Below are 25,481 nucleotides of genomic sequence, written 5' to 3'. Positions count from 1 at the left end.
TTTATCAACTTGGGGAAAGTTACTAGATATAAAGATATAGTAAGTGAGAATGGGGAACTAAAATCCAGACAAGAATGAAGAGAAGGGATATAATTGGAATGGTGGATGTACCTACAAATCCAATCAAGGTATAAGAAAGATAAAAAATGAATAGGGTATACAGAGAGAATTGTCCACATTAGTTAGAATCCTATTAAGAACAGAGGATAAAACAATTAAGAAAATTTACAAATACTTATTGGAATATAAAACGGAGGAGGAACAAGTGAAAGAAGTAATGGTAGCATGGGCAAAAAACTTTGGTTACAGTATTGAATTAGATAAATGGCAAAAGTTATGGGAAAGGAATAGGAAAGTAACCTTGGCCAGTTCTTGCAAAGAAAACCTATACAAAATGTTCTACAGATGGCACCTCCCACCGACAAGATTGGCAAAAATGAGTAAAAACGTATCACCACAATATTGGGAATATAAGACAGTGTTAGGGACATATTATCATATGTGGTGGTCATGCACCAAAGCAAAAGAATTTTGGTGGCAGATTAAGATATGGTGGAAGAAATGATTGGCCAAAAAATAGAGTTCAGACCAGAATTGTTCCTACTGGGAATTACTGAAGGAAAATATAACAAAGAAATGATATATCTAATGTTGCATGTTATAACTTCAGCAAGATTGGTTTATGCTCAAAACTGGAAGAAGATAAATATCCCTGAGCAAAGTGAAATAATAAAAAAAAATTGGTCTGTGCAGAGATGGACAAGCTAACACTGGAAATTAAAGATAAGGATGAAACAGAATATTATAAAGTCTTGAACAAACTGTATCAATGGTTAGATTTGAAAAAAGGAAGTTGGAACAAAGGGAAAAATTTTTGATGCTGCATAAGACGGAAGGTGGATGAACTTTAAGCTGAAGATAATGTAATACAGTGGATATAATGACTATGTAAAAAGAATGTGCAAGAAAACTAGGGTTGTAAATAGGAAATTATATATGTTTATAGCACCAACTTAGCAATGTAAAATAAGGAAGAGATGTTATAGCATGTATGGCAAAATAACTGTCAGGAAAGTCGCACTTTGTTCAATTGTTTTTAATGTTTATTCAAACTTTTCTATATGGATGGATGGATGGATTGGAGGGAGGGAGGTGGAGAGGGAGAGGAGGGGGGGAGGAAGGGAGGGAGAGGGAGAGAGAGTGGGGAGAGAATGTACTGGATTTTCTTTGTTGGACAAAAATTTGAGGATTTATTGATTCCTGATAGGATCTGGTGAATGTTTGATACATTTTTAAACAACGTTTAATATACATAAGTATATTTATGGGAAAATGATAATATGTTCAACTATATTATATAAAGTTCAACTATATTATATAAAGCTTTGGCAGCTAAGTGCTTGTCAGAAATTATGACTGCTCATATATGGGGGATGGTTAAAAATTGTACTGAGAAATTGAAAAACAATATTATTCAAGATATTAATGAATAGCTTTTGGAAAGGTATAACTTATCTATCATAGAAAAAGCAATATTCTCCACGAATTAAAGAATGAAGCAATATGTACTACTATGGCAGAAATTTTCTGACATTTTACATCTTATGTTCAATTATAACATTATCTGATATTTTTAGTTAAACCAGTCACTACTGATGTCTAATATATAAAGCGGTTTTTTATTTGTTTATTTTGGTTTGTTGATACATGCTGGACAATGAATAAAGTTGAAAAATACCAAAAAGAAGTTCTTCATTGATTGTAAGAAGGAATTAGATTATATTAACCATGTTAACCACATGGAATAACCTTAGGAAAATAGAAATCCCAAAACATATACTCATGCAAATTATATGTCGAACAGTAAGACATAGTTCCAACAAAATATGGCAAAAGAGCTGATTCCAACTCAGCAAAGAAGTGAGACAAAGCTATTTGTTGTTGTTTTATTATTCATTAAATCCATATGCTGAATTAAGAGAGGATTAATATATTTTTAAAATTAAAGGAAGAAACATAAATGTGTACTAAACTGATGACATTATTTTGAAAGCTGAAAATGTTCTCCAAGCTGCAATAATGAAAGTGAGAAACACAGTGGAAAAAATATAAGTATCATATTCTAGACATATTATCCATAGACATAACTTCTTTGAGAAATCCATAATGCTGGGCAATGTGGAAAAAAAATAAAAGGATTATCAGCAATAAGTTGGATGGACTAAATCAGCAATGAGCACATCATTAGGGGACCTGAAGGGTGAGACACTGGGAATAGATCATCCCCAAGATGGTCTCATTATCTGGCTTTTTAAGTGTTGGTAAATTTGACCGCATATATAATGAATCATGCATACTACGTGTTTGTGACTAGCACTGCTTCTTGAAATCTTTTTTTTTACTTTTGCAAAATTCTTCACTTCAGTTTTCTAACAGTCACTTTACTGAAAATGTACTTACCAGATTTTAGTACTGCATGGATTTAGCATATAGAGGTCCATATTTTCTATTAATATTGCTGATGTACTCTATTACAAATGAGAACATAATTCATTAGCAGAAACTAGTTGGTAAGTTGGTTAACTATTTTTTGGCTTTTTGGTAGAATATATCATTACACATTAATATATGTACAAACTCAGATACAATTAATGGCAGAATTACAAAGGGTGCACAATTTTATGTTTTATTCCAACCTAAAATCATGTCTGCCAAGTTGTTTAAGATGGATATTTTTGCCTTGTATTATCACTGCTCAGTGAAACTAATGCACTTTACTTCTGACAAATGACAGGCTGATTTATTCTACAAGCAGCAGTGGAAACCTCTTATAATGTTGATCAGAAATTTAATTTATTTGTACCATAGAATATTTCAAATTTGATTGCAGCTAAATATATTTACTACAAACAAATGAACCCACATTCAGCAGTTTTCTAAAAATATAAACTATACCATTGTTAGGTAATATTACCTTTGCCTCTGGGTTAGCTGCCAGTATTTTGGCACCACACTCCACTGAAGCATAATTATTTCTATTTTTTTTTACTTTTTTTGTAGTATGTTGACCTCCATTGGAAGAAAGATGCATTGACTGACCTGCATACCAGACAAAAATGTACCAGAGCATTAATATTAAACATTTTAAATCTTTATTATCAAACTCTGAAGCTAAAGCAACTCATAAAAGTTAACATTCTTTGATACTAAACTTATCAAGTAATTTCCATACCACATTATCAGCTACCTGTAATTATTCTGAAGCCTTTTATTTTAACTACACGTTAATACCATGTTAGTTTTAACAGTTATAACATGAAGTGATGATACTACACTGCTCAAAAAAATAAAGGGAACACAAAAATAAAACATCCCAGACCTGAATGAATAAATATTCTTATTAAATACTTTGTTCATTACATAGTTGAATGTGCTGACAACAAAATCACACAAAAATTATCAATGGAAATCAAATTTAGGAACCCATGGAGGTCTGGATTTGGAGATACACTCAAAATTAAAGTGGAAAAAAACACTATAGGCTGATCCAACTTTGATGTAATGTCCTTAAAACAAGTCAAAATGAGGCTCTGTAGTGTGTGTGGCCTCCATGTGCCTGTATGACCTCCCTACAACGCCTGGGCATGCACCTGATGAGGTGGCAGATAGTCTCTTGAGGGATCTCCTCCCACACCTGGACTAAGGCATCCCCCAACTCCTGGACAGTCTGTGGTACAATGTGGCATTGGTGGATGGAGCAAGACATGATGTCCCAGATGTGCTTAACTGGATTCAGGTCTGGGGAACAGGCAGGCCAGTCCATAGCATCAATGCCTTCGTCTTGCAGGAACTGCTGACACACTCCAGCCACATGAGGTCTTGCATTAGGAGGAACCCAGGGCCAACAGCACCAGCATTTGGTCTCACAAGGGGTCTGAGGATCTCATCTCGGTACCTAATGGCAGTCAGGCTACCTCTGGCGAACACATGGAGGGCTGTGCGGCCCCCTAAAGAAATGCCATCCCACACCATTACTGACCCACTGCCAAACTGGTCATGCTGGAGGATGTTGCAGGCAGCAGAACGTTCTCCATGGCATCTCCAGACCCTGTCATGTCTGTCACATGTGCTCAGTGTGAACCTGCTTTCATCTCTGAAGAGCACAGGGCGCCAGTGGCAAATTTGCCAATCTTGGTGATCTCTGGCAAATGCCAAACGTCCTGCACGGTGTTAAGCTGTAAGCACAACTACCACCTGTGGACATTGGGCCCTCATACCACCCTCATGGAGTCTGTTTCTGACCGTTTGAGCAGCCACATGCACATTTGTGGCCCGCTGGAGGTCCTTTTGCAGGGCTCTGGCAGTGCTCCTCCTGTCCCTCCTTGCACAAAGGCGGAGGTAGCGGTCCTGATGCTGAGTTGTTGCCCTCCTACGGCCTCCTCCACGTCTCCTGATGTACTGGCCTGTCTCCTGGTAGCGCCTCCATGCTCTGGACACTACGCTGACAGACACAGCAAACCTTCTTGTCACAGCTCGCATTGATGTGCCATCCTGGATGAGCTGCACTACCTGAGCCACTTGTGTGGGTTGTAGACTCCGTCTCATGCTACCACTAGAGCGAAAGCACTGCCAGCATTCAAAAGTGACCAAACCATCAGCCAGAAAGCATAGGAACTGAGAAGTGGTTTGTGGTCACCACCTGCAGAACCACTCCTTTATTGGGGATGTCTTGCTAACTGCCTATGCTTTCCACCTGTTGTCTATTCCATTTGCACAAAAGCATGTGAAATTGATTGTTAATCAGTGTTGCTACCTAAGTGGACAGTTTGATTTCACAGAAGTATGATTGACTTGGAGTTACATTGTGTTCTTTAAGTGTTCCCTTTATTTTTTTGAACAGTGTATATAAAAGGATTTATAAAATCTCAATTGTTATTTAAAGCTATTATACAGCCTAAGGCAGGGGAGTGCAACCTTAAACACTCAAAGAGCCATTTGGATCAGTTTCCCACAGAAAACATCAGCAGCCACAAACTTTTTCCTCTCCCTCTCTTATTTCTCTCTCCCTCTTCTCTCTCTCATTTGTTTCTTTTTCCTCTCTCTTTCTCTCCATCCATCATTTTCATTTTTCTTTCCCGTTTTCTCCCATTTTTTCTCTCTTATTTCTCTCCCTTTCTTTCTCTTTTCTTTTTTCTCTCATTCTCTCCCTTTTTCTCCTTTTCTCTGTCCCTCTCCCCCTTCTCTCTTTCTCTTTCATTCTCTCCCTTTTTTCTCCCCTTTTCTCTATCTCCTTCCCTCTCATTTATTTCCCTCTTTTCCCTCTCCCGCACTCTCCCATCATTTTCTCATTTTTCTTTCTCCCCTTTTCTTTCTTTCATCTCCTTCTCTCTCATTTGTTTCCCTCTCTCTCATTCTGTCCCTCCAGCTCCCTCATTTCTCTCCATCTCCCCCTTCTCTCTCATTTGTTTCTCTCTTTTTCCTCCTTCTCTCTCTCTCTCTTCCCTTCTCTCTCATTTGTTTCTTTTTCCTCTTTCATTCTCTCCCTTTTTTCTCCCCTTTTCTCTCTCTCATTTCTCTCTCCCTCTCTCTCCCCTTCTCTTTGTTCTTTTTCCTCTCTCTCATTCTCCCCCTCTCTCTTTTTCTCCCCCTTTTTTTCTCTCTCTCTTTCTCTCTCTCTCATTTTTGTTTTTTCGCTCTTTCTCTCCACATTCAGCTCATAAAGGTCAGTCATGAGATATGAGTGATAGGGCAGGGGTATGAAACTGGTGGCCTGTGGGCTGGATGCGTCATGTGCAGGCCACACCTACCTCACCTCTGCAATGGCAAAAACGTTGCGATACATCACAATGCATCACGTGACACAATCAAGCTTGACACCCGTGTAATAGGGTATCCTACTAGAAGTTTACAAAACACAGAAAACACAGGAGATAAAAACTGTCCCCAGAAGCCATTTTCTACTAATGAAATATTCATGTTCCTGGTGGATACATTTTTCTTTAAAGGTAAGTACATCATAGTTCATTACTTTATAGAAGTCTTTTTTTAAGAAACATATATGCTACTCTTATGTTTTATTATATTAAACTTATTTACTCAGAAATTATGGTACATAAATCTTTCTAAAATAAATCAGTAATTTTCAAGGGGAGGAAGGTAACATCAGAATCTGAACAAATTACTGACACCTATTATTTATTTGAATGTCTTCTCTTTATCTTGCCATTCCACAGTCATCAAACCAGAATCAGATTATGTCCTAATTACCACTTAGTTTCTCTCAGCTATGATTGTCCTTCAAATATTGGAAGACTGTTTTTTATGTCTCCCTTCACCTTTTATTTCAAGTTAAACATACTAGTTCTTTTAACAGTTGTTCACAGAATTTATCCTCCAAGTTCTCAGTCTTTGTTGTTCTCCATACTTCATCACTTGCTTGATGCAATCCAATGCTGGCTCATGCTTAAATTATAATCTAGATTCCTAGCTCTTTCACACATGTGCTGTAGCTGAGCCGAATACCACTTGACATATAACTATCTGATTTTTCTGGAATGCAGAACCTTACATTTCTTGCTATTTATTGGAAAATACTCAAATCTTCAAGCCTCAAGAACCTTTTGAACCTTGACCCTGACTTCTGATTCTGCTAGCAAACCTTCCTAGCTTTGTGTCATCTATAAATCTGCTGGGCATCTTTTCAACATCCTCATTCAAGGATACAAAGACTCTGATCAATAGGATTATTAAACAAAAGTTAATTAAACTGTAATGAATTCTATGGATAAAATATAAGTCCTAGTTATAATGAAATTATTCAAATTCTTGTACTTTTTTCTCCTGCTCATGAATCTACTTTTTCTGGGTAGGAGGGAAGGTGTCCATGTATCTCTTGTAGTGGCTGCTACTTAGCCTCTTCATACCTATGAAAGCAGTAAGAGTGTACTTAGTTTTTCACACATAGCTTCTTTATTTGGGCTTTCTTTTAGAAAAATAAATGATGATATGGTATAATGTCATGGGTTGTTGTTCATGTGAGATTGTATTTATCTACTTTTAAGAACTACTAAGGACCATATGATTTTTATTACTGGTATGTCTTCATACAAAAAACCACAGAACTCAAAGAAGCTGAACTTTGTCTTTCATATGACTTTGTAAGCAGACTTGCAACATTAAAGCTAAGGTCACTTTTTAATGGAAACGTGCTCATTGGAACGGAAAAGCTGCTAACAAATGCTTTCTTTAGAAAAGTTCCTTTAGAAAATCTGTATAATGCATCTCAGAATAGAAAATGATAACAAATAAAATGATAACAAATAAAATTACAGCATGTTATTTTTAAAGGAAACCAAAAAATTGCAATACAAAATGAACCTTAACCATTTTATTTGAAAAGGAGAATTTGTCTGTTTAAAAACAATTAAACTCACTTTTTTCTTTCTCCACTTCCATAACCTGCTTCTTCCATTCATCAAATGTGGGAATATCTCCTGGGTCTTTTGGGGTTATTACAGAAGTAGGGTCAATTTCTCCTGCATTTCTCTGTACAAGGCAGCAGAATTATAAGGTTTATTGATATTAACAAAAGATCAAGATTATATGTAAGCAATGTGATGAGTACCCAAATGATCAGTTTATATTGAACTGATCATTTAAAATATAGGCTATCATTAATAGGCCTAACAATTAATTGGCAAGGCAACTGCTCTGCAGAGCTTCCAGTTGTATATGGAACAATTTGAAATTAATCATTTTAATAAAAGAGATTGTTAAATAAATTTCTATCCTATACCAAATAATATTTTATCAACTCTGTCAAAAATGAATCCAGGCAAAAAACCACAATAAAAAACACAGCATACCCAATTTGAAAAAACATTTTTATGTAATTCATGCAATAACACTGCTTTTGGTTTAAAGTATAAAAATACATTTATAATGCTGGAGTATAAGATGCACCTAGCTTTTGGGGAGGAAAACAAGAAAAAAAATCTGCCTCTGCCTTCCAGCAATTTGCCTCCTTGCAGCAAACAGCAAACAGCCTTTTTCCATTTCAGTACAGCATCCATTTGATCAGCCTCCTAATGATTAGCTGTTTCTGGCTGCAGAGTTTGCCATAGCCTATTGCCACCACCGCACACCCTATTTTCAGCCTAGAAATTTATTTAGCAATCTCTTTTGTTAAAATGAGCTATTTTCAAATAATTGCTCCAAATACAACTGGAAGCTCTGCAGAGCAGTTGCCTTGCCAATTAATTGTTAGGCCTATTAGTGATAGCCTATATTTTAAACGATCAACTGATCATCAGGAGGCCAATCCAACTGACAATCAGCTGCTTGTGCTAATCAGGCTGTGCTGAAGCTGAAACAGGTTGTTTGCTGTTTGCTTTAAGGAGGCAAATTGCTGGGAGGCAGAAGCCAAAGGGTGGGGGCCAGTGGGTGGGCAGGACTTCAGCAACATTTGCTGTATAAGATGCACAGAAATTTCCACCTACTTTGGGGGATGGAAAAAGTGTGTCTTATACTCTGAAAAATATGGTATGCTGTAAAATTACAAGGTGGGGATTGTCAATTGTTAGCATTTGGGGATGATCTTTGCTTTATTGCAAAGGATGTGTCACAGAAAAAGAGATTTGCCAACCATTTAGAGAAAAAACTGAAATAAAAGACTTAGGTGAAATGCAAAATTATCTTGGTGTAAAGATGTGAAAAACTGAGAAAAGTGGTTATGAGAAAAGTGGTCAAAGAAGGAAAATTGAACAGCTGTTGGAAAGATACAACATAAAGGATTGTAATTCTGTTCCAACATCTATGAGCCCAGATTTTCATAATAGTTTAGGTGAGGACAAAAGTGAAGCCTGTGATCAAGAGATTTATCAGTCAGCAATAGGGAGTCTGTCACAGTGGTCCAGACCAGACATAGCTTGTGCAGCTATGCACTAAGCATCCTAAATCACTTTACTGCTGCACCAACGCAGTTGCATTAGATGGGTATAAAAAGGATTCTCAGGTATTTGAAGGGAACTGTGAACTTGGGTCTTCAAATACAGGTATCTGAAGAATTGAAATTGAAATGTTATGTTGACAGTGATTATGCCAATGATGTAAAAATCAGAAAGTCTAATTCTGGGATTGTGGTATTGTTTGGAGAGCTTTAATTGGTTGGAAGTCCAGAAAATAAACAACTGTAGCCATTTCTACTGCAGAGGCAGAATTTATAGTTCTATCTGAATTTTGTTCAGAGGTAACTTGGTACATACAGCTATTACAGGATTTAAGCGTAAAAGTAAATGACACAGTAACAGTATACGAGGATAATTCTGCTTGCATAAAAATGGCAACGGGTGACAAAGTAAGGAATAGAAGCAAGCATGTGGACATTAAATGTTGCAATGTAATTTATCAAATGTAAATTAATTATCTTGCTTTAATATTCTTCAGAGGATAATCTGGCCCATATAATGATCAAGCCATTATGTGGAGAAGAGCATGGGATGAATATTAAATTATTTGGTTTTATTTCTATTCCAGTCATGAAGAGAGGAGTGTCAGTATAGTTCATGAATTGGAATAGACATGGTAACAGGTCAGCCAATGGGGATGGATTGGAATAGACATGGTAACAGGTCAGCCAATGGGAGCTGTTTGGAAACTGAAACATATTTGTTTGTATGGGGCCATAAGAGACAATTTGGAATCTGGACATGGCTTTGACTTGCTGAACTGTATATAAGAGTTGATTTGTCCTCTGTAACCTAGACCTCTGTATCTCTCTACTCTGTAATGACTTGCTTCTATGAATATTGCTTCTGTGTTCCTGATTTTGTATGCTGACTTCTGCTGTATGGTATTGTATATGATAAGTTTTTCTTATGTGGATGAATCCAGCAGAATTATTTACTTGTATGCTGGTCAGATGTGCTGCAAACTCTGATACATGGCTTATGTAAATAAAAGAGAAAGCCTTCTCAGAGTCTAAGCAGCAAGGCAGACCATTAAGCATATTATTCTGTCTTGTTCTTGACCTGATTGAGGCCATAAGGTGTTTCAGAGGTTATCCAATCAGATGGATTGTATTTGTAGTTTTTGTACTATTTATTTTATTGTATGTTTAATATACTGTTATTATTTTATTTGTAACAGAAGTAGTATTCAGCAGGTTCTGACCAGTTCTGGAGAACCGGTAGCGGAAATTTTAAGTAGTTCGGAGAATCGGCAAATGCTATCTCTGACTGGAGATCCTTGCCACGCCCACCAAGCCACTCCCACAGTACTGTTAGTAAAAAAAATTTGAATCCCACCACTGATTTGTAAGGTATTATTTATAACATATTGCAAGTCATTTTAAAATATAAAGTATAAGCCTCTGATAGAAAAGTAGGATATTATTTTAATAAAGAATACAACACAACAAAATACCAGGAAAAAAAGATTTGTTGCAGCAAGATAAATCAACATAAGTAAATCAACAAAAAATAATTTGACATAAATAAAGGCTGTAGAATTATGCAGGACAAAAGTATTTTTCATACAATTTGAATTTCAAATAAAGTATGAGAGATATTAAACCATTTCCTTATCATGTAATTAGATGTAGCTGTGTACCTTCTTTAAAATTATTCCTCACAGATGCAATATTCACTTGTTTTGGAAGCATCAACATTCTTCAGTATTTACCTTTGTTTTATTGTTTTCCTTGTTTAAACAACCCAGAAAACAATTCTCCCCACATAATTTTTTTGAACAAAGTATAGGATAAAGCAGGAAAAGAGTTAACACTAGAATCTTGTTTTTCTGATCTTATAATAAAACCAGTTTTTCAAATGAGATGAAGTGTTAACTTGCTTAATTTTCAATAAAAAAAATAAAGCAAAGCTCTGAAACAAATAAGTGGAAGAATTATTTTAATGTGAATTACAGAAAACTGATTTTAATATATTAATTATGAAATCTTTAGTTCGCTATAGAATTCCACTTTTAAGCTGCAGCTATTTAAATGGATTGGAAATGCTGAGTAAATTCATGTAGTTCAAATTCTTAATAACATTTTTCCAAACTCAGAGAGCAGTACTTAGAAACAAATCCTTTTTTTTACACAGCAGAGGTCTTTGCAGACTAAATTATATTATTTAGTAATATTATTATTATATTATATTATTAATAATATTATTGTTATATTAAATAATATTATTTAATAATATTTGGAAATAACCCAAATATAATACCCAAGAAAACAAGGTTCATTGGAATAGTTTAAGTGGGAGAGGAAAAGTTTAGTTACCTCTGTTCTTATGTTACCCGAAGCATTCAAAGCAGACTTTGGAGCTGTCTTTTGCTCACTTGCAGAAATTTTGGGATCAAATTCTGATTTCGTCATCTTCCCTTTCCTTTGTGAAGAAATATTTTCTGTATGCTGACCTACAAGGCTATAAAATATGTAAACTTTCAAACAAAGATTTCCACCTACATTTGTCATTAAAAATTTAATACATTATAATAAGTTATTATATAAACATATGCAGAGGTGGGCTGCACATAATGTAACAACCGGTTCACCTAGTGCAGAACCGAAAATGTGAGCTTGCACGCGGCTGCAAAAACACAGGGATTTCCTGTGAGGGGCAGCCTCGGTGAACAGAGGGCAATGTGCAAAAATCAGCTGGGCTGTGTGGGCAAGGCGAGCAAGCCAGATATATAGGATGGGATAGCACGGGGTGGGTGGGTGGACCCAGCCAGTGGTCGGAACTACTGGTATGGGCAAGCCTGTCCGAAGCGGCAGCAGTCCAGCACCAAACATATGAGTACATAAAATAGGAAGTACAGAACTGCCACTAAGATATGACAAAAATCATTTCAATACTCACCCCTCTGGGGAAGTGACAAGCGAGGAAGGCTCCCTCTGAGAATCAGTTTCAAGTGCCTCATTTATATCACAGTCAGATTCTGACTGCTCAGCTTCAGTAGTGCTAACTATAAGGATATCAGCACTAGAATTTTCTATTGCACTGAAGGGAGGTGGAAACAAACCAAAGATTTAGAATGCAATTTAGACATAAATAAAAAACAAGATTACAGTATAGATATGTCAAACTCAATGTTTTGTTAAAAAAATTAATACTTGTCTTGCTTTTAGATCTACATTTCAATTCAAATCCAAGATTTGAATGAGGTTTAAATGCTAGCAAGAAATGTATGCAAACTTATGTTTTCTAAATTCAGATATTTGAAGAACTGGATGTGGTAGAAAAGAAGCAGCATGAAAAAGAGGAAGCTAAACAAACATTAAAAGTTTTTCACTGAAATAAATTTTCTTGAAATAGTTTCCAAGTCAAAGTGATCAATCAACATCTTAGATGACTTCATTGTCATATAAAGTGATTCCAAGACTACCTGTTCAGTATAAAGCTAAGCCAGAATAATATCAGACTTGGATATGGATTCAGATATTCTTTGATGTGATATGTCTTTTTATACTGAAGAAATGTGGGGAAATGAAAAGTACTGATATCAAATGGAATGGAGCAGGGACATAATTCAGGGTTTATTGAATGGTCTGTGGATTATTTTACTTTATGACCAAATTTTAATTTAAAAATTAAAATGAATCTGCTTCCGAACCATATGTTTTTTGTGGAGTTCCAGGGAAGGCAAAGTAGATGGAGGAACCAAAGGAACAGTTTACCACAAAGTAGTTTATTAGCTTCAACTCTTTTTAATATTTACACCAATGATGAGCTCTCCCTGAAGGTACTAACAACTATATGTGTACCCTAACATTTGAGGAGGTTGAACATTTAATTGAAGCGCTGGTAGAGCTGGATTGATACTATTGTGATAGCCAATTAAGACCAAATCCAGGAAAAACTCAGGTATCTGCCTTCCATCTTCGCAAAAAGCAGGCTGCTAGGAAGCTGCATATTATATAAGGGACGTTACTGGAGCATTGTCTCAGGCTTAAATATTTAAAGGTTATTCTAGATAGGGTCCTAACATATAATAGCATACTAAACTGAAGGTCAGTAGACCAAATAACATCCTCAGAAAATTAGAATCCTTAAGACAACAGCTCTAGGTCTTTGCTACTCAGCAGGCAAATACACCTGCCCAGTCTGGTATAAATCAGCACACACTGGGAAAGTAGATGTTGCTCTGAATGAAGCTAGCAGAATTATTACTGGATGCCTTAAACCAAAATCTACCACCCCAACTTTCTGGCGGAGTTGGGGAGAGAGAAAGAAAGACTTCTGCTGCTTTTGCTGCTTTCCTTGCATGAGCCAAGTCTCCCCCCGCCCTCGCCCCCGATGAGAACGGAGCTGGAGATGGTATCCTGCAATCCCAAATAAAGAATGATTGATCGGTAGGAAAACGGGGTGGGAATTTTCCTGCAGACTTTTGGGGGGATTATCCCAGGGTCTCTGGTCCACGGGATTTAAAATTATGAGTTTGGAGGTCCCTGAGGTCCAAAAGGTTGGCAACCCCTGGACTAGAAGACCTCCAAGGTCCTATCCTGTTCGATCCTATCCTATCCTGTTGCACCAACGAACTCAATGTGGGAACAATTTGGTGCCCCACAAGCTCCTCACCTCCCCAAATTGCTGGCAGTCAAATGTGTGCACACATGCGCATAGCACATTCCAAGTTTGGGGACTTACCCACAGAGGAAGGAGAGGACCTTCTCCCCAAACCCAGGCATGATTGGCAATTTGCAAGCTCAGATTTGCAAGTCTCCAAGCTTGGAATGATATGCGCGTGCATGCGCACAGCAAAACTCCAGAGGAGATGTTCTCCTAATCCCAGACATTGTTGGTGTTTCCCTGTCCGGTGCTCCTTCCCAGAAAAGCAGAAGGTGGAGGATGCTGCTGCTGCAGCATGTGGAAGTGCGGAAGAGAAAGTTTTCAAGTAGCTTCTTGGAGCAGGATGCCTTGCAGGGTCCCAAAGACTAATTTCTTCTGGAGTTTGGGGGAGAGAAAAAAAGACTTTCTGCTTTCCTTGCATGCAGCCAAAAGCAGAAGAAATAAGTGGAAAGAAAATGGCCCGGCCAGGTGTGTGGGGCACTTGTGACTGTATGACTGTAACTTTGTCGCTTGAATCCTTACGATGTATATTGACTGTTTCCTAGTATGATTTGATTGCTTATTGTACCCTGTGACTATCATTAAGTGTCGTACCTTATGATTCTTGACTCTTGATGAATGTATCTTTTCTTTTATGTATGCTGAGAGCATTTGCACCAAGACTAATTACTTGTTTGTCCAATTACACTTGGCCAATAAAGAATTCTATTCTATTCCCTTCCCTTCCCTTCGCTTTCCTTTCAATTATGAAAAAGTACTACTGAGTTTTTTTTAAAAAAAAACATAATATGGTGTCAGTAACTTGCCATGACTAAGTGAGCCTGATAAAAAGAGATCAGATCAGAAGCTGGAAGGGACCTTGAGGGAGAGAGAAAGAGGGAGAGAGGGTGGGGGGAAGAGAGAGAGAGAGACAGACAGACAGACAGATAGATCTGCTCTAACCTCTCTCCCTCCCTCTCCTTCTCTCATACACAAACTCACACAAACACAAAGAGGCAGGGTGGGATTCAAATTTCTTAACAAGCGGTTCTTGGGTGTAGCCTAGTTTGTGGGTGTGGTTTGGTGGTCATGTGACCAACTGGGCATGGCTTGTATCTAAATATTATAAATATTTATGCAAATATTGATTTTTTTTATAAAAAAGAGATAAACTTTTACCTAATATCAGGCAAAGCAGGCAGGCAGATTGAGTTGCTCACAGAATCACAGATTCACTTAGAGATCTGTGTTTCTGTCACTGGCTATCTGAGTCTGCAATTGAATAATAGAACCTTCAATCCTTAAAAGCAGAGCCGAAGATCTAAAGATGAGCTAGAAAGCAAGAAATCCAACGATTTCCTGCTTTCTACCTAATCTGAAATCTACCAGCACAACAGAACAGCTGATGGTCAGGGAAAAAAAAAAGGAAAAATAGCAACTTAGTAGGCAAGTTTGCCAGGTAAGGAGAAGTGGGAGGGGAGGGTTCCCGCAGGCCATGTGGGCTGCACAGCCTTGTGCTCCCGTGCAGCCTGGATTAGGGGGAGTGCTCTGGGAGTGACATTTCTCTGCAGACCACCAAAATTTTCTCGCAGACCACCAGTGGGCAGTGGCCCATCGGTTGGTGACCACTGTTATAAAGTGTCACAATTTGTTTTGGTTTTTTGTTCCTTTCTTTAAGTCTTAACCATTTGTTCATTTTATTCTCACCCTTATCTTTAATTTCTAACGTTGGCCTATCCATTTTTGCACATACCAAAATTTTCTTCATTATTTCACTTTCCTCAGAGATATTCCCATTCTTTCAATTTTGGGCATATACCAATCTTGCTGCAGTTATAACATGCAACATTAAATATATCATTCCTTTGCTATATTTTCCTTCTATAATTTCCAATAGGAACAATTCTGGTCTGAACTCTATTTTTTGGTCTAGCATGTCTTCCAGCCATATCTTAATCTGCTACCAAAATTCTTTTGTTTTGGTGCATGACCACCACAAATGATAATATATCCCTAACACTGTCTTATATTTCCAATATTGTGGTGATATGTTTTTACTCATTTTTGCCAATCTTGTCGGTAGGAGGTGCCATCTGTAGAACATTTTGTATAGGTTTTCTTTGCAAGAACGGGCCAAGGTTACTTTCCTATTCCTTTCCCATAACTTTTGCCATTTATCTAATTTAATATTGTAACCAAAGTTTTTTGCCCATACTTCTTTCACTTGTTCCTCCTCCATTACAAAGAGTTGGACAGTGTGGAAGAACATGGGCCAGTCCAGGATTCTGGGGAAGACTCGGATAAGGGTCCTGCATCTGATACAAAGATGGGACCAGGGGCATCTGGGAGTTATGTGCTAACTGGAGCCTCCAGAATCTGACAACAGCGAAGCAGAGGAACAAGGGTAGCATGTTCCTAGTGCGCACGTGGACGTGTGCACAGAGCTGCCAGAAGGCAAGAATAGTTAAGACAAAAGGGGCAACTCGGGAGTAAGGTTTGATTGGCCCTCTCATAAGACCTAAAGGAGGAGCAAAGGGACAGGAACCTTTGCAGGAAGCAACTTTGTTCGCTCTGTTCAGATTAAACCTTGAAGCTCTGTGTGGACTTAGTACTCCATTTGGCTTTTTACAGTTAATTTGACACTTTAGTTGTTGGCAGCAATTCAAAGGAGATAAAGGTGGGTGCTTATCAGACTTATCCTGAAGGACTTTGGCAGACTTCCATGGGACTATTTACAAACTGTTTCAGACTCATTACAGGCTGTGAATGACTAAAATTCACAGCCATTGAAATAAAGAAAAAAGAGTTTTGGGACTAACGTGTATTTGTTAGTTTCTCCCTAAGTCTTGGTCAGAACAGTTTGCTTCCTGCTAAACAAAACAAACCTCTAATTAAAAATGGAGCAACTTCCTGCAGAGAACACGTAGCTTACTCAACAGCTGTCTCTGCTGGCAAACCAGATAGCCCAGCTCCAAGCTTATGCTACTCCACCTTCTCCCCGAAGGAAATACCCAGTGGCTGTGCCTGATAAATTTGATGGCAACCAGGCCCTGTTTCTAGCTTTCTTGGGACAATGCCAGTTATGTATAAGCCTGAGAGCAGAAGACTTCCCCATGGACCAAGATAAAGTGGGGTTTATGATTAGCCTGCTCTCCAGCTCTGCAGTTTGCTGGGTAATGCCTCTATTGGTCCAGGATAGTCCTCTGTTAGATAATTTTAGTGGGTTTTGTGACCACCTCTGGCTCATGTATGAGGACCCCATCAAAACACAGACAGTTGCCCAATGTCTGAAGGACCTGAAGCAGGGCTGGCAACCCCTGCAGGAATATATTAGTGAGTTCCGGCTGCTTAGCCAGGATTCAGCCTGGAAAGAGGCTGCCCTCATGGACTCATTCTAAGATGGGTTGTCGGAGGAGTTGCAGGACGAGCTGGTGAGGGTCAACTGTCCAATGACCCTCAACATGCTGGTTCATCTTTGCCTCAGGATCAACGCCCACTTGCAGAGATGGGACATTTGCTGTGCCTCCAGGGAGACCCATGTGGTACCTGTCATGCGTGAAACCCTGGCTCTGTGGGAGGAGCCCATGGACCTAGGCACCACCAGACCCTGCATGTCAGTGACTGAGAACAGGTGGCGTGCAGTGGGTTGTGTTTGTATTGTGGGGAACCTGGACACATGGGCTTTGTGCCCCAAGAAGAAACAAGGGACATCAACCCCTGTGCCTGCTCCACAGCCACAGAAAACCCTGTCGGGAAACAGAGCCTGATCTGGGTCGGGCGCGCACCAACACCATGCCCAGTAGACATGGATTCTGGACTCCCTCAGCACCTGATCTTGGTGGCACAAGTATTCTGTCCAGTAGCACACATGGAATTCTGGCACACGTCCTGGTCGTTTCTGGCGCCACCACAAACTTTATGGACGCAGCATTTGCAGCTAAGTATGTAGTCCCTTAGTGTCCAGTGGACCCTCCCATGCTCGTGGAGACCATCGATGGCCGGGTGCTTTTGTCTGGGCTTATTAAGGCCATCACGCAACCCTTGCACCTCACCATTAGCTCTCATGAGGCAGCCATTCAGTTCTATATTACTTCCGGCCTGCATTTCCCCATGGTCTTGGGCTTGGTATGGCTCAGGACATATCTACTGATCTACTGGTCCCAGAACCTTATCACTTTCCTGAGATTGCAATGCGTGGACCACACCTGCCAAGTCTGCACAGGCCAGTTGCTGAGTCCACCTGGGGTGTCCTTGCCTTCTGAACTAGCGGACTTCATGGATGTCTTCATCGAGCAGGAGGCAGACCAACTGCCCTCGCACCTGCCCTATGACTGTCCCATTGATTTGTTGCTGAATGCGGCACTCCCCATGGGCCATTTGTACTCAATGTCAGACCCTGAATTGGCCGTGTTGTGGGACTTTCTGGACAAGAATCTCACCCGGGGTTTAATCTGGCCCTCATCGTCGCCACTGTCTTCCCCGGTACTGTTTGTCAAAAATAAGACTGGCGTTTTGAGGCTTTGTTGCAATTACCAGAAGTTAAACACCATCATGGTGCGCAATCAGTATCCTTTGCCCTTGATTCTTGAACTGCTGGAACAGCTCCAATAGGCTACTATTTTCCCCAAGTTGGACCGGTGTGGAGTATATAATTTGGTGCAGATCCACCCAGAGATGAGTGGAAGACAGCATTTGGTACCAGGCACAGGCATTTAGAATGCACTGTCATGCCATTTGGGTTGACCAATGTTACCGCTGTCTTCCAACATTTTATGAATGACATCTTCCGGGATCTTTTGGATCAATTTGTCCTGAATTACGACAACATTTTGATCTACTTTAACTGGAGGGAGAGTCACCAACACCATCTGTGCCTGGTTCTGCAACAACTCCGGGAGAACCGCTTGTACATGAAACTGGAGAAATGCCAGTTTTTCAAGTCCACCATCGAGTTCCTGGGGCATCGCATCTCTCCCGATGACATTGTGATAGAGCCGAGCAAGGTCAAGTCGTTGTGCTGCTGGCAACCTCCTCAGAGAGTGAAGGATGTCCAGCGAGTCCTTGGGTTTGCCAACTATTATTGGTCCTTCATCCCCAGCTTTGCTTCCCTGACGTGCCCCTCACTCAGCTTGAAACAGGCTTTCATGAAAGAGTCTGTCCTGAAAGATGGCTTCTGTTCATAGTAGAAGCAGATGCATCCGATGTTATGGTCGAAGTGGTATTACTCCAGGCTCACACATCCGGCAGTACCCTCTTCCCTTGCGCGTACTATTCACAGAAGCTCAATTCTTCCAAGCACAATTACACCATCTGGAAGAAGGAGCTACTGGCCATTAAGGTGGCGTTTGAGGTCTGGAGGCATTATTTGGAGGGGGCATGACATCAAATTGAGGTCCGGGCGGACCACAAAAATCAAGTTCCTGAAGACCATTCAGAAACCAATGCCAGATTCGGTGGTCCTTCTTCTTTGCACAGTTTAATTTCCGTGTTACTTATTTCCCAAGTAGTCGCAACCAAAGGGCGGACCAGCTCCCGCTCTGGACTATTCTGCCCATAGAGTCTTTCTCCCCAGTTCAGGAACCAGTGGACTTACGGGCTCTGATACAGGAGGCGCAGCGGCATGACGCTTGGGTGGAACAACAGAAGCAAGAGGTGGGGGCCACCTCTCCGTGGATGTTCACCAAGGAACTCTTGCAATACTGAGACAGGCTCTATGTACCGGTGGGGCTGCTCCGGGGACTTATCTTGTCACAGTGCCATGATAATCATGTGGTGGGGCACTTCGGCCTCTTCAAAACTTTAAATCTAGTTTCTCAGACCTTCTGGTGGCCCCACTAAAACACAACATCCAATCCTATGTCATGTCCTGTGTATGATGCTGGTAGGCCAAGTTGGCGACGGGGGCTCCCCCAGGGCTGCTTCATTCCTTGCCAATACCATAGAAACTTTGAGGCGCCATTTCTATGGACTTCTTGACAGATTTTCCTCTGTACTCTGGCTTTATGACTGTGTTCATGGTGGTAGACATGCTGACGAAGATGGTGCATTTCATTCTGTATTGTGGGTTACCGACAGCTCGCACCACCACCCGCATGTTTATCCAACATGTCTTCTGGCTGCATGGCCTACCTGATCGGGTTATTTCAGACCAAGGGGCTCAATTTACAGCCCAGTTCTTGAAAAGGCTGATGACAGCCTTGGATGTTAAAATCTGCCTGTTGTCGGTGCATCATCCGGAAACCGATGGCGGAACTGAGAAACTTATCAGGATCCTGGAGCAATACATGTGCTTCTTTGTAAACCAACAACAAGACAATTAGTCAGATTATTTGGCAGTAGCAGAGTCTGTGTTTAATAACTCACAGTACAATCCCTCCACGCAAACAACTCCTTTCTTAGCCAATGTGGGATAGCATTCTCAGTTCTTTTCCCTCATGCAACTTGACTCTCCGATTCTGGTGACTAATGACTGACTGTCCAAGTTGCAGGCTGTCCATGAATTGGTATCTGGAGAAAGCCAAAGAGAACTATAAAAGAGTCGTGGACCGCTCTCAGTGAGCAATGCAGCCATTGGCTGTAGGGGATCAGGTATGGTTGTCCACCAGGCACCTTCCATCAGACCAGCCGGTCAAGAAGCTAGACCACCGGTAACTTGACCTGATTCCTGTGGAGGTGTTTATCAACCCTGTCGCCTACTGCCTGACATTGCCACGCTCACTGCATGTCCATACAGTCTTCCATAGATCCTCCTTGTTCAAGAATGGCCAGCCTGTCCACTCTGCCAACCTGACCATCCTCAGCCAGCGCCACATGCTGGAGATGAACTGCCCAAGTATGCGGTAGCCAGCATTTGGTACTCCCAGTGTCTGAAATGGCGGTTCCAGTACCTCATTGAATGGAAGGGTTATGGACCGGAGGATTTCACTTAGGCGTATATGATTTCCGTGCATGCCCCTGCTTTGGTGGAAACATTCCACAACCAATTTCCATCATGGCCGCATCCAGACCATCAGACCCGGGGGAAGGGCCCCGTGGTGAGGGATAGTGTTGTGGTCCATTCGCAGCCTGCGGAGAGGGCAACAGTCAGACAGTGAGGAGGAACATGAGCCAATCCGGGAATCTGGGGAGGACTTGGACAAGGGACCTGCATCTGATACAAAGATGGGACCAGGGCCATATGGGAGTTATGTACTGACTCCAGAGCCTCCAGAATCTGACAGCAGCGAGGCAGAGGAACAAGGGGAGCATGTTCCCAGTGCACACGTGCACAGAGCTGCCAGAAGGCAAGAACAGTTAAGGCAAAAGGGAAAACTCAGGAGTAAGGCTTGAAGGTGACTGGCCCTCCCATAAGACATAAAGGAGGAGCAAAAGGAAAGGAATCTTTGCAGGAAGCAACTTTGTTCGTACTGGTCGGTTTGAAACCTAAAGCTCGGAATTTGTGTTCTGTTTTGGCCTCATATAACTAATTGGATATTTAGCCGTTGGCAGCAGTTCAAGGAAGATAAAAGTGCACACTTATCAGACCTATCCTGAAGGACTTTGACAGACTTCCATGGGACTATTTACAAACTGTTTCAGACTCATTATAAAGGCTGTGAATGACTAAAATTCACAGCTGTTGAAATAAAGAAAAAAGGGGTTTGGGACTAACATGTGTTTGTTAGTGTCTCCATAAGTCTTGGTCAGAACATATTCTGGGGTTTTCAAATGTATTTTAGATTTTATTTTTTCCCATATACATATTGGTGAATATGGTATTTCTACCCAACATTGATAAATGTAGGTTTTTCCATTTTTCCAAATCTGATTTCATTTCTTTAAGTAGTTTTATATAATTGTCTTCTTTTATCATTGCACATCTTGCTGTTAAGTATATTACCAAGTCTTTAACTTTCTTAACTATTTGAAATTCCACTTCTGCCAGTTTTTCTTTTTGTTTTTGTGAGAGATTTTTAACTATCACTTTAGTTTTTTCTCTATTTATTTTCAGACCTACCTCTCCAAACTCCTCTATTTCTTTTAATAGTTTAGGAATAGTCTCTAACGGATCTTCTATGATAAATGCCAAAACATCTGCAAACACTTGTAGCTTGTATCAGGAGTGGGATGCAAATATTTTTACTACTGGTTCTGTGGGCATGGCTTGGTGGGCGTGGCTAGATGGGCATGGCCATGTGACTGGGTGGGTGTGACTTTTGGGGGGTGCAACAGCTTCCCCCCAGCGCTCCATTTCCTTTGTCTCCTGGGCCTCAGGGAAGCCTCCTGGGGGGGGCGTTTTTGCTCCCAGACGACTTCCCTGAGGCCTAGGAGGGCAAAAAACAGAGTATAGGGGACACAGAACACACACCCCCACACTCCATTTTTTGGCCTCCTGGCCAAAGCAGTAATACAGTGAGGGGGATCCCAGCACAGCTGATCGTTGGAACAGCTGATCGTTGGGAGGGAAAAAAAAGAAATACAGGTTCAGGTGAACTGGTAGCTGTTTTTGACTACAATTCAGCCGAATGGTAGTATTTTTTACTACCGGTTTGCCCAAACCGGGCCAAAGCGGTAGAATCCCACCATGGGTTTATATCTTTCATCTCTTATCTCCATTCCTTTAATTTCTGTATTTTGTCTAATATTCCTATAAGACTTCCAAAGTCAATATAAATAGTAAAAATGATAGTGGACATCCTTATTTTGTTCCTTTCTTTATATTAAAATTCTTTGTGTAGTCCCCATTTACAATTACTTTAGTTGTTTGTTTGTATAGTCTTAATTACATTCATAAATTCTTTTCCAAAGTCCATACAGTTTAATTGGTGTACCATAAATTGCCTGTTTACATTATCAAAAGCCTTCTGGACATCTAACAAAATTAGTGCCATTTGTTTCCCTGGATGTGTTTTGTAATATTCTAATGTGTCCAAAATAATCCTTAAATTGTGTTTTATTTGTATTTTTGGTTAAAAAAAAAAGTTTGGTCTGGGTGAATAAATTCAGTCAAAAAAAATTTCAGTCTCTATTATTGAGGTGAAGATTTTGTAATCCACATTTAATAAGGATATTGGTCTATAATTTTTTATCTGTGTCAGATATATATCCTCTTTAGCAATCTAGCATTTACATCGCTTCTATCCATGTATATGGTAATTAGGTTTCTGACAGAAGCTTGTTAGACTTCCTTCAGTGGCATGATTAGCGTATCTGAAAAACATTTATAGAATTCTGACAGTAGCCCATCTGGGCCTGGTGTTTTATCTTTTTTTTTCTTTTTATCGCTTCTGTTAGCTCACACATTGTTACTTTTCCATTTGATATATTTTTAACATTTTCTAGGACTTTGGGTAGATTGGCTTCTTCCATCTATTGTGTTATTTTTTCCATTGATTTATTTTCTGTATCATAGTTTTTCATAATATTCTTTAACTATTTTTTTGTCTCATGTTGGAATTGTGTATGTCCCTGATCATCATGCAATTTATTTATCACCCTTTTCTCTTTTTCCTTTTTCAATTTATACACCAGCCATCTTCCTGGTTTATTTGCATTTCAAAAATGGTTTTTTCTACCCTTTTAGTTTGTTGGGCTATTTCTTCTGAGACTATTAAATTCAATTTATATTTATTTATCTCCGTTTGTCTTTTAAGCATTTTCTTTTGGGGGTCTCTTTGGAGCTCTAGCTCCATTTTTTATACTCTTCTTTTAATATCACAGTCTGTTGCTTTTTCTCTTTATTCTTTTTAGCCATGTAGGTTACAGCTAATCCTCTGAAGTATGCTTTGGCTAGGTTCCATACATTCTGAAGTGAGGTATCTTCTCTTATTTTTTTTAAGGAAAAATTCAATTTCCTTTGCTGCTGGCTCTGTAAATTATTTCTCTCTTAATATAGCTTGGTTCAATATCCATCTAAGATTCTTCTTTACTCTTCTCCAAATCAATTTTACTGGATTACAGTCAGCCCAAACACTAGGTTCTATCTCCGTCTCAAGTATATCAGTTCTTAATTCAGGGAACATCCATATTATGTCAATTCTAGACCATGATTTATGTCTATTTGAATAAAACGTGTAGTCTTTTTCAGGTTCATTTCTCTCCAAACATCTTGTATACAGATTTCTTCTGTCATTTTTATAAAACATCTTAGGCAGGGGGTGGGATGCAAATATTTTTACTACCTGTTCTGTGAGCATGGCTAGGCAGGAGTGGCCAGGTGAGTGTGATCATGTGACTGGGTGGGCATGGCTTCTTTTTGTGTGTGATTTCCAAAAAGTTGCCAAGAAGAAACAGAGCAAAGAGCCCCAAGACAGCTCAATTGGTCAGCCCAGCCTCGGCTTTCCGAGAGAGAGAAGAGACACAAAAAGAGACATAGAGAGGGAAGGAGAGGAACAGATGACAATGGAGAGAGAGAGAGAAAGAGACAGAGGAGAAAGAGAAGGAGAGAAAGGAAAGAGTGAGAATGAGGGGGGAGAGAAGAGAGAGAAAGAGAAAGGAGAGAGAGAAAAAGAGAGTGGAGAGGAGAGATACAGAGAGAGATACAGAGAGAGAGAAAGACAGAGAAAGGTAAACAGTACACCCAAGGCCGGGTGTGGCAAGAGGTGGCAGGGAGGGGACAGGTGAGGCGGGGTCAGGTGTGGCAAATAATTTAACATCCAGTTCTCTGCCCTAAAGACTGGCTGGGTAGGTGTGGCTGGTGGTGTCATGTGACTGGGTGGGACTCAGTGATGTAAAGTTGGCTGTGCCCACTCAGTAACACCAGTTGTGTTTTCTGTGGGAAACGGGTCCAAATGACTCTTTTAAGGTTGCAGACCCCCTGGTCTAGGCCCAGCCAAATCTTCTGTTTATGTATAGTACATTTCAACAATTTGCTCCTCTCTGCCACTAGGTGTCACTCTCCCTTCATTAATTTGATTCTTCAGGAATCCGTGACACACAATTCTTTTGAAGTTCTCTTTAAAATTCTTTTTAACTTTTTAGAGCTGTTTTTGCTCCTAATTTAGTTAATTAGTTGTTCTGACCCATCTGCACTCTCAAAAAACTTTAAAAATCCTCAATGTTTGCTATATAAAGTTTTTCTCTTTTTTTTCTATTCAGTCTGATTCTATTTCTGGTCCCCCATTTGGTTGATTGCCACTCTCTTCCCTCTGATGGGGGAGTTTTTTCTTTCTTTCTGTTTGGATTTATTTGCTCCAGGCAGTATAGTTCAAAGATCGAAGACCCCCCTAAGGGGCCTCTGGCAGAAAGAACTCAATCATGGAGAACAAAGCCCTGTACCGCCTTCAACTGTACCACCACGGCACTAATCGGAGGTCTATAGTACCACTAAGGACTATTCATTGAGTATGGTTTGTCAGCTAACTACAAATCCATCTGATGGTGATCTGTTCTATTCCACATTTTTCTAGCTTACCAAGAAGTAGGTTGTGGTCTACTTTGTCAAATGCCTTACTAAAATCTAGGTATACTCTGTCCACAGTATTTTGCTGGTCTACTAATTTAGTCACTTTATCAAAGAATGAAATAAGATTGGTTTGTCATGATCTGTTTTTAACCAACCCATTCTGGCTTTTAGTTATAAATTTATCTTTCCATTTTGTGTGTAGTCATGTGAAAACAATGTTCCATGACTTTTTTCAAACATACAAATCATTGTATGTATTTGAACTTCATTTGTTTCTAGGTGTTTGCAAATCTGTTCTTTGATTATATTTTCCAGGATCTTCTCAAGTATTGATGGTAGACTGATTGTAGTTTTCTGGGCCTGTTTTTTCTCCCCTTTCTTGAAGATAGGAACCATAATGTCCTGCCGTTCAGCTCTCTGGCCACCTCAGTTTTGCTGTCTGGTCTGCTCTGCTCAGCCTGCTACTCAGCTTTAGAGAACAGAGCTCTCTACCTCTATGCGCCTCTGCTGCTGTGCTACCTGTCTCTGCTACTACAATTCTC

General features: G+C 39.8%; 1 protein-coding gene across 3 annotated transcripts in view; it reads right to left on the bottom strand.

The window, feature by feature from the left end:
• SUCO (SUN domain containing ossification factor) overlaps positions 1-25,481 on the bottom strand; it is a 214,197-nt gene that overhangs the window by 121,384 nt on the left and 67,332 nt on the right. For all 3 annotated transcript variants that reach the window (XM_087932039.1, XM_087932040.1, XM_087932041.1), the window contains exons 5-9: positions 11,868-12,008; positions 11,285-11,429; positions 7,434-7,545; positions 2,975-3,099; positions 2,461-2,528 (exon numbers count right to left, since the gene is read on the bottom strand). In XM_087932039.1, coding sequence (XP_087788165.1) covers positions 2,461-2,528; positions 2,975-3,099; positions 7,434-7,545; positions 11,285-11,429; positions 11,868-12,008 — 591 coding nt within the window. The remainder of the gene's footprint in view (positions 1-2,460; positions 2,529-2,974; positions 3,100-7,433; positions 7,546-11,284; positions 11,430-11,867; positions 12,009-25,481) is intronic.

This window comes from Pseudonaja textilis, chromosome 3, assembly GCF_049901715.1.
Source record: "Pseudonaja textilis isolate UNSWEBS1 chromosome 3, rPseTex1.2, whole genome shotgun sequence".
Lineage (NCBI taxonomy): Eukaryota > Metazoa > Chordata > Lepidosauria > Squamata > Elapidae > Pseudonaja > Pseudonaja textilis.
Note: the sequence above shows the minus strand (reverse complement) of the source record. Positions and strands in the feature narration are given on the sequence as shown.